The 10,347-nt window shown below is 43.8% G+C and overlaps 1 protein-coding gene across 2 annotated transcripts in view; it reads left to right on the plus strand.

Annotated features, from left to right (window-relative positions):
- RSPO1 (R-spondin 1) overlaps positions 1-4,250 on the plus strand; it is a 187,754-nt gene extending 183,504 nt beyond the window's left edge. For both annotated transcript variants that reach the window (XM_083173563.1, XM_083173562.1), the window contains exon 6: positions 1,353-4,250. In XM_083173563.1, coding sequence (XP_083029689.1) covers positions 1,353-1,480 — 128 coding nt within the window. In that variant the 3' untranslated portion in view covers positions 1,481-4,250. The remainder of the gene's footprint in view (positions 1-1,352) is intronic.
- The last annotated feature ends 6,097 nt before the right edge of the window (positions 4,251-10,347 follow it).

The following is a 10,347-nucleotide window of genomic DNA, read 5'->3' on the forward strand; positions in this document are numbered from 1 at the left end:
AAACTGCTATGCCCCCACAGTGCCACAAACTGGTATGACCCCACAGTGCAAATTTCCCAGCAGCAACACTCACCGTTGTTGCTGCTGCTGCCAGGCGGGGAGAGGACAGTCTGATTTCCCCCTGCAGTCCTCCTGTCATGTCACCGATGGGAGGAGAGCACAGCACACCGCACGTCTCCTTCCCCCTCACTTCACTGTGACTGGGCCGCCCACCAATCAAAGCTCACTGGCCGGCTCCTGATTGGCTGCTGGCCCACGAGCTCTGATTGGCGGACGGCCCAGTCACAAGGATGCACAGTAAGGGGTAGGAGAGATGCGCGATGCGCGCTCTCCTCCCCTCAGAAGGAGAAGGGATTCAGGGAACCGGCAGCAGGGGGGACTGGGACAGACGGTGGACGGCAGGCAGCAGTGGGAGCAGGAGCCGCACTTTACAAGGGGAAGAGCCGCATGAGGCTCTAGAGCCACAGGTTGGCCACCACTGAACTAGATGGACGCAAGTCTTTTTTCAGCCTTACCTACTATGTAACTATGTAATATGTACCCATTCAGGGGTTGTGGCTAAACAATTAACTAAGTGACAATTAATATAGTTGAATCCAGAATCTCAATATTATCAAGCATGCCCACAAACAGTGCCAAGTGAGCATATTTATAAATATTGCAGAAGGAGAACGGGATGGAGAACTTATCGATATACCTATTGATTTTTTTTAATGTAGACTCTTAGGAATATTTCTTAAGATTTATCATAAGTTGCTTTTTTTAATGAAATGTAATATTTTCATTGCTTTATATGTTGTTAAATTGTCTAATGTACGCAAAGGGGTGTGGTCTACAGTTATGGACCAAAAACAAAACTCCGTGGCTTAAATTTACTAAGATGGGCGTTCCATTGAAGATGGGATGCCCATAGCAACCAATCATATTCTACCTATGTATATAGCACCTTCTAGAAGATGATATATAGTAGATGATTGATTGATTGATTGATTGATTGCTTTGAGTAACATCCCATCTTCAATAGAACTCCCATCTTAGTAAATGTACCCACTTGTTTTGTGCTCCAGGAGTTTAGCTTTTGGCCCACACCCTTTGAGCATAACTGCACCCTACTCTTTGGTGCACCACAAACTGCCTATACACAACTCCATTAATAGTTGGTCTGGTCATTTATTATATTGTTCCTCCTCAATGTCCTGTCTGCATTCAACCCATCTACCTTTCCTTAAAATGTCTATTATACAAGCATTATGTCTGTTATAACCCATCACCATGCTATGACCCATAAATAATGGCATATTTACATATTGTCAAATATATTTACTAACAAAATACCCATCTACTCATTGCAGAAGAAGAAAAGAAGAATAAGAATAAGAACAAAAAACGAAACAAGGCGGGTGGAACAGGAAACAAGAAAAAGAAAAACCAACAGCGAGTGACCTCCATTCCTATCACTCCTTCTATCCCCGCAAAGTAACTATAGGGTCCAGCGATAACAAGAGATGAATGCTGCTATGTATCTTAGACGCTTTCTTGAACTGGAGCACAGCTACAACTTAATCACCTACACAAACGGCGAATGAAAAAACCTTATGGTTCCAGAAATTAGTTTATATTGCTATGAGGTTGGGACTATTTTGCCAGGACTTTATCCAAGGAAAAGACAGGGCAAAGCGACATTTCATGGACAATTCCAAGAAAGCATGATATTCTAGTAAAACATTAACACCTTTGAGGTGATGCTGAGTATATTTCAACTTCGACAGAAGTTCCAAAGGCTGGAAAAGGTTATAAGAATCACTAGTAAACCGTGGGTTTTCATGTCGCCAAGAAGATTCCCCACTGTTTCCCCCCCCTCCCTTTTAATCTGTGTTTTCAGATGTCTTTATGACTTAATCTTTGGAGAGTATATGTTAAACCCTTGTGAAACCATATTTGTGGACATCACCATGAAACTACTTTAAAAACCAAACTTATTTTAAAATGTTACAATAGAACAAGCTTCTAAAGGAGAAAATTAAAAAGATGTATCACTGAGAATGGGACAGTGAAAATTAACTAAAAAGTTTTATTTTCGAATGGATTTGTAAGTGTTTAATTGTTATAAAAGAAGGTAATTAAATAACATAAGAAAAATATTGTATGAGTGAGAACAAACACACTGGTTTCAAGTTTGTTTAATTATAGACTGCACACTATACGTGATCTGGTTGGATTATTAGTACCCGAAAAGTTATATATGCACAAATCTCAGTAAGATTTTTTTTTTTACAGGAGACCTTGTATAGGGCCCTCATTCAGACCTGATTGCTGCTGAGCGAATATGCAGCGGCCAGTCAACCGGTAGACGCCGCCCGCTATAGTGCAATTCTGCCTTGCGAATTAAATGTGCATGCTGTGCAAATAGATGTGTATGGCTAGTGTAGAATTCTCAGCCAACCAAAAATGTCCAAAACCATTTGTTAGAGGCTCACCATCAAAGGGTTTTTCCACTGGGCACCAGTCGTCGCAAGCTAAGAGTAGCCAGGGACTTACTCGGTGGCTGCAATAAATACAGGCATATCCGGACTGGAGCTGACGTCACAGACCCTCCCCGAAAACTCTTGAACACGCCTGCGTTTTCCTAGGCATGCCTAGCATTTAATTCTGGTATGTCAGCATTTTTCTTAGCACTTCCACTCAGCCGGTTACCACCCCTAGACGACGGCTTCCTGTCAATCACCTTGCCAATGGCTAGCGAAGGAAAAAAATGCAGGAGTCCTTCACTAACAGACATCGCGCATGCACATTGTGGCCCATATGCCTGCGCAATGCATTGATATTTGGCTGCAGCAGCGACCAGGTCTGTTTCCAGGCCATAGTTTCAGTCTTGCTACAATAGTAAATTTATGCATTCCATTACACGGCCTCTATTTTCCTTTAGGAAAAATAGTACCCTTTTAAATTTCATCCAGAAACACTCAGAAGCGCTGTGTTTCTGAGATTGAGGCTTGGTAAATAAACCACCATACCAAATTTGGAAGGAGTAACTTATTGTAGAAATGTTTTATATAAAAGGCGCAGTGCGCTTTGTGTATATTATTGTAAATTAAGAACATTTATTGAAGTAATGCTATTTCTGATGTAATGCATGTTTGTGTGACATTGGCTATTACATGTTTACTATATGATCTGAGCACTGGTAAGAGGAAAGCATCACCCTGGCAACCACTTACATTTGCTGAAAGCAATGAGTCTACACATAGGGCACTTAGAAAATGTCCCTACATAGCAATAGTGATGCGCGGCCCCACGCGATGCTATCACCCGGCGATTAATATCCTGCATGCAGGATAAATCTAGTGAGGTCACTGGTCAGGGCCTGTGTTCTCACCGGAGAAAACTGGCCCTGACAGATTGGTCAGCACACAGCGCTGACACATTGCTGTGCACCGCTGTGTGCTGAGCGATTTTGATGAGCAATCTGAGCAATCTACATTGCTCAGACCGCTCAGCAGTGTCACCCCATGTGTAGGCCCTACAAGGGGGTATATTTTCTGAAGTTAAGGTTTATAGAATGGGTGATGTTTCCATTAGCAACCTATAAGATTCCACTTAATGAAGAGGCACTACCAGTGGAGTTATTAAGTTGATCAGAAAAGTACCAGCTCAATACCAAGTAAAGAGGTGATCAAGGCTAATTATAGAGAGAGAGAGAGCGAGAGAGAGAGCGAGAGAGAGAGAGAGATTAAAACAAATTACATGCAGATGACTGAAGAAATCATTTTAATATTGCACATAGAATATAAAAGACATATCACAGATAAAAAGAGCATAATAATATCAAATAAATAGTATATAATAAACAATCTAATAGTACCCAAGAATATAAATGTAACCTCATTTATCATATAAGGTTGTAATGGCTGAATTATGCAATAATAATATACAGTACATGATACTAATGTATATTACCATAGAGGTGGTGAGTCAGCCAGATGGTATCCTCTGTGAAGTGGTTATCAAAGACAGTCTAGGCCTAGGGTCTTCCTGATGTATACAGTATATGATGTTTCCCAAAAGCACTAGTTAGGATGGACCTACTCACAGCTGTAAGAACTCGCTAGTTATGCGCTACTTTACCTAGTGACCTTTGCTTTTTGCAGCTTACAGCAGATACATTTTTAGTACCAGGTACAATTTTAATTTTCATTATTTACTATTTCTTTTACATTATTGCCCCCTTTTCTGTTATTATGTATGTTATCTTTGTGCAATATTAAAATAGTGTTTTGCTTTCACTTATCCGCATGCTATTTGTTTAAATAATTTTCTATATGTAAAATTAGTGCTGATAAAATTATTAACCAGAATTGGTGGGAACATTTATTTATAAATTGGAAGATTTTATATTATATATAAAAGTTTCTACCTGTCTGGTTTCAACCAGGACAATTTATTTTAAAGCCCACTGAAAAATGATGCAACCAATCTACATGCAAACACGGTATTCCTGCTGTTGTGTATTTGAAGCTTTGTTCTAGCATTTTTGATGCTTTGGTTGTTTGATGCTTTGCTCAAGTATTAAACATACAGGGAAAGATTTTGAGGGTCTTGGATTACAGGTAAACTTTATCACACGGATGATCATCAGAAATAAACTGAGTGTATAAGTGGCGTATTTGTAATGGTGCAGTGTGTGCAGTTCACACAGGCCCCTGAGTCCCTAGGGGGCCCACATCATGCACTGCACCCAATACCTACCCTTCGGCATCCAGCGGTGGCGGCAGGAATGCTGCTGAAATCATTAGAAAAATGGGACGGTGGCTATTTTTATGGCGATCTGTGCATGGGCAGTGGAATCTGACTGCTCTAGTTGTGCTGTGATGCTGCCGGCAGCAGCAGCAATATGAAAATTTATGGAAAAATTGCCGCTCTGTGGAGCGCTCTACTGCTCAGACCCTACTTCTCCCGGCACTCCCATGGAGGAGAGAAGGGGCCCGGCTGGAGGAGGCTGCACACAGGCCTCCTCCTCTTTTATAATGCCCCTGGAGTGTATGCAACAAAGAGAGACTACATAGTGATAACTTAAAATACAGCTCCACCTACTGTAAAGCTTCTCAATTTATACACAGGGGCTGCCTTCAGCAGTGATATGGGATACAGTAGACCATCATCTGTCTGAGGATGGGATGCTCTAAAACAGAAATGCGGCAAAAACACTGTTATCAGGGTTTTTACCACATTTCCATATGCTCTTATACCCCTCTGTCCACATTTGCTGGTGATTCCTTATATAAGTGTATGGTCTTCTTACCGCAGCACTGTGGGCCTTATTCTGGTTCACTCCTTCAGGCAAATTTTTTCTTAGATGGACAAAACCATGTGCACTGCAGGTGGGGCAGATGTAAAATGTCTAAGAGAATTAGATTTATTTTGTTTCTGTGCAGGGAAAATACTGATTTATTTTGACACTGCAATATACAGATGTAGCAGGCTCGCGCGCCCCTTGGCAATGGAGCCTGCCATCGGTCCCCGCTGCCTCCCCCGACATCGCCGCCAGTTTCCCTCGCTGCCCAGACCCCCCGACCCCCCCCCCCCGAACTGGGAAGCGTCTCCTTGAAGCAGAGATGGTCAGGGAGTCGCTGCCCAGCCACCGTGATACTGGGATGCGCCTCCCAGTCCCTATCGGCGGCGCTCGCCAGTGAAAGGGATCTGGCGGGCGCTGGGATTGAATGAGCGGCGCTACATCTGTAGATCTCACTTTGAAGTAAAACCTCACCCAAATCTAACTCTCTCTGCACAAGTAACATCTACCCCACCTGCAGTGCACATGGTTTTGTCCATCTAAGAAGGAATTTGCCAGAAGGAGTGATCCAGAATAAGGCCCTGTGTGAGGGATCCGACCATATGTGGCGAATACAGGCGGCTGATGTTAGAGCATCCCACCCAAAGTCTTACTGCACAGGAGGTCTGATTTTGTATGTACTGAATTTACAGTATAGACTTATAGATGCATGGTACCATGAATGTTAGGGGTATTCCTGGGCAGTGACTGGGAGTTAACGGGAGCACATATAAATAAAAACTAAGGGGGAAATTTACTAAGATGGGAGTTCGTTTTCAGATGAGATGTTGCTATGGGCAACCAATCAGAATCTACTTCTTTTTTATTTAGCACCTTCTTGAAAATAATATCATCTGATTGGTTGCCCATGGCAACATCCCATTTGAAATAGAACTCCCATCTTAGTAAATTTCCCCCTAAGGGGGTAAATTTACTGTAGAATCCAAAAATGAATAGAAGATATATTGCCCACAGCAACCAATCATATTCTGTCTATCATTTTCCAGGATGCAATTGAGGAATGATAGAAAGAATCTCTTTTGCATGTTTAGAATCTTTAGATTGGGATTGTCAATGAGCATGTCATGGAAAGTTCCATACAAGGAACTGCTCACATCGGAAGCCATACTGAGAAACTGCACCTGCCATAGGGTGACTAAAGATATTTTAGTGTTTATGGATGTTGTCAGTCGTGTCTAATATTTACAAGAATGAAGGACGTCGTAGCAGAAAGAATTAGCAGAAAGATGCAGATGCAACTGTGACAAAAGACACAGCAGTGTCTGCGTCTAACACAGACTCAGCATCTTCTGTAGTCTGTAGCTGTTACTATACCTACTACTATATATTTCTTTAAAGGTGCCCATACACTATGCTATTTTGGGCCGATAAATCAGGTAAAATTGGACCAAAATCGCATGTGTGTGACATCCGATCCGATGCGCGGTCCCTTGCTCATAGGACCAGATCAGTAGGTCAGATGGGCTGCACATAAGATCATGTCTGACTTTGGGTGCTGATGCTGCAGCGGGCAGTGAGGAGCAGCAGGGCGGGCGGTGGGTGCTGGACACTAGTGTGTGTTCAGCAAGACGGGCAGCGGCAGGTATTAGAATTTTAAAATAACCTGTCAAATGACTAGCCGGCCTCTGATTGGCTGAGAGCTCCCGCCACTCGCACCGCTGCTCACCCACTGCAGCACCAGCACCCGCCCCGCTTCTCCTCACCACATGCTGCAGCTCCCTGGTTTTACATGTGATAAATCGCATGTGATTTATCACATGTAAAATATCACACATCAATTGCCAAATCGTATGTGAGCCCCGGGGAGCGGGTGACTCACAGGAGAATTGGGTCCGACTTGTCCTGAGGAATAGTCCGCCTAATGTATGGGGGCCATTACTTTAATCCTCAAAATTATTTATTTGTATAACATTCACTTAAAAAGGGGTGTGCAGTAAGTTTCCAAATGTGCATTGCAGAGTAGACACAATCTAACTGTCTGTAGTAGTCTGTAGTCTGTGTGAAGAAGGAGGCTCCAGGGACTTTGTGCTGCAACATGCTGGCTAGGTTTTACTCAAACTCTGTGTGGGAGATTATCAGTGATGATCAGGGCCGGACTGGCCATCTGGCACTTCTGGCAAATGCCAGTGGGGCCGATTTCTTCTTGTAAGTGGAGGCTCTGCCTCTCGATCAGCGCACAGAGAGAGACGCGGGTCTGGCATCTCTCTCTGTGCGCCGCTGAGGTCCAGGAGATAGGGAGGCATCACACGCCGCTATTCCGTTCTCTGCTGCAAGCCAGGAGGGGCAGAGCATGCACACCCAGCGTGTGTACGTGCACAACAAGGTCACGCACGTGCACAAATGCCAGGGAGAATTCGGTGTTGACAAATCCTGGATCTACAGTTTCAACCCCAAGACCAAGCTACAGATGTCCAAGTCAACCCCAGTTTGAGGTGGGCTGCAATAGAAGTTCCCATATGAAGGCAGCAAGACCATGCAAATGGTGGCTGATATAGTGGTCAAACATGGTCAGATAGTTACTGTACTACTTGTGCCAACCAATGCCTGCCACAATTTACATACTGTATGCTTTCATACACTTTTTATACACATTCTGCAATATTTAATCTACTTTAAATTTTGGAAATAATATTCCATATTCTGGCCCATATTGCTAAAACTTTTAGAAAAAACATGCCTTCTATTGGCTACCATAACTGCTTTATATCTTGGACAAGTAGTTCTATTTCAGTAAGGGTCTGTTTTGGACGCTGCCTTGGTTGCTACTCAGTTATGACCTATATTTTGTTAGCATCAGCGCTTTAACTAGATATTTTGGTGCTACTTTGGTGCTGTGTGCCAGAAAGTGAATTGGTGTCCCTCCCCCACTCCCATAGACAAAATAGGGGCAGTGCGTGCTGAATGCTTTAACGAAAAATGTAGTTGGGCGGCTTAAGGGGGAAGGGGTATGACCACATAATAGTACCAATTCATATTACACCACACAGTAGTGCCACCTGTACACATTGCGCCAAGTAGAACCTCCTTAGTTTTGCCACAGTTTTGCTATAAGGAAATGCTAAAACTATGGCAAGGCATGCTGGGATGTGTAGTTTCACAACAGCTGGAGGGCCACAGTTTGCCCATGCCTGCCTTAGGCACAGTGCACCAATACCCTTAGACACACTGTCCCAGGTAGAGCCCCTAAAGATTAGTAAAAAAAACCTCCCCAAGTACAATAATACCCCTTTCGCATTACAGCTGAAACACGGTAAATTGCCAATTTTGAAGCGGTTTCAAACATTGTTAGCTGTAATGTGAACGGTCCAGAGTAAATTTACTGGTTTTAAAATACCAGTAATTCAAAACGGGTTAAAATCAGGGTCCTACCCGTTTCAGAGCTGTTTCAATGTGTAGTGTGATGCTGCTTTCACACAGCAAAACCTGCTTAGACCCGGTATTTAAAACTGGTCAAAGCAGGCTTAATGCCCCTTTCAGACCGCACATAAACCCTGTCTTAAAACCGGGTCTAAACAGGTCTTATTGTGCACAGGCAGGATGTACACAAAGGAGTTTAGTCTTAGTGCACACTGGACCTTATTCTGATTGACTTGCAAAGCTGCGAATTTTGCAGCGTTGCGAGTCCCTCAGACGCCACTCGTCGCCCGTAGTGCTGGGGTCCTTGCACACTGATGAATTAAATAATCATCCATTCTCAGACGGGGAGAAATCATTCGATAGTCACGGACCATTGAATGATTTCTCCAGCGCTCGCAGTTCAGAGAAATATATATATATAGTGACTCTAAACTGCGGGCTCCCAGCTGCCCATCCCCCACATGTGACTCGTGAGCCAATTGGAGCTTGGGGCCTGGCAGCCAATGAAGAGCTACCGATGCCTGATTGGCTGCTGGGCCGCAAGTTCTGATTGGCTTGCGAGCCGGAGTGTCATTGAAATAGCCACACCATGGATGCATAGAACTGCTCTGAGACAGCCGGGTTTCCCACCGCTCTGTCCGGCTGTCTCCTTTACTGCACAGTGCAGGGCACACAGTAACTTACCTCTGGCACTGTGCATGTTACCCATGGCACGAAGCGTGTTACCCCTGGCAAGGAGCCTGTACGGTGTGTGACATATTGTGTAATGGGCATTACGGTATGTGGTATAATGTGTAATGGGCATTACGGTATGTGGTATAATGCGTAATGGGCATTACGGTGTGTGGTATAATGTGTAATGGGCATTACGGTGTGTATAATCCCGTCCAACAAAGCCATTGTTTAAATTTTTCACAGGCCAGCAATGTATATTTTACTGCCGCCAATGCCCCCTAATGTATATTTTGTTATGGCGTAACGTATACATTGCTGGCGTAAGTGAATGGATTTCTTCCTATGTGCACAGCTGCAAATTAAATGTTTGACGCGCACATGGGTGGGATTTTGCCCGGTCAGGGCAGCGCGGGTGGAGTTTACCTGATTGCTGGGCTCCGAATATATGCAGCCCAGCAATCAGTTCTGAATCAGCCACCAAGAACAGGAATGCACTGAATAAAATGGCCTCTGATACCACCCTTGGAATTCAAACCCAGTCCATTATGTAAATAGCCTTTTATATGAAAGATTTTCAGCAAAGTCTTTCGCCTCCTGAAAATCTCTTGCTCTTTGAGGAAAATAGTTCAGTGTGTGGTGTACGCACTACTTTGGTGAAAGATATATCTATCAAAGATTTTGGCAAAGTCTTTTGAAATGAAAATCTTGTAGTGTGTATGGGCTTTTAGGGTGCAGGAGGGAGGTAAGGGTTAGGTTACAGCATACCAGGGTTGGCACTAGTGAGGAGAGTCAGGATTAGGCTGTGGGAGGGGGGGGGGGAGGGTTAAAGAGCATGTTGTAGTAATAGAGCATAGGCCCGGGCGTGAGGGAGTGCATAACAATGAGAGCAAGGGCCGGGTGGTGAGGGAGCGCCTAAGTATGGGCAACCAATCAGAATGTACTTATTTATTTGGCACCCTCTAGAA

This window comes from Crinia signifera, chromosome 2 (assembly GCF_055691185.1).
Source record: "Crinia signifera chromosome 2, ASM5569118v1, whole genome shotgun sequence".
Classification (NCBI taxonomy): domain Eukaryota; kingdom Metazoa; phylum Chordata; class Amphibia; order Anura; family Myobatrachidae; genus Crinia; species Crinia signifera.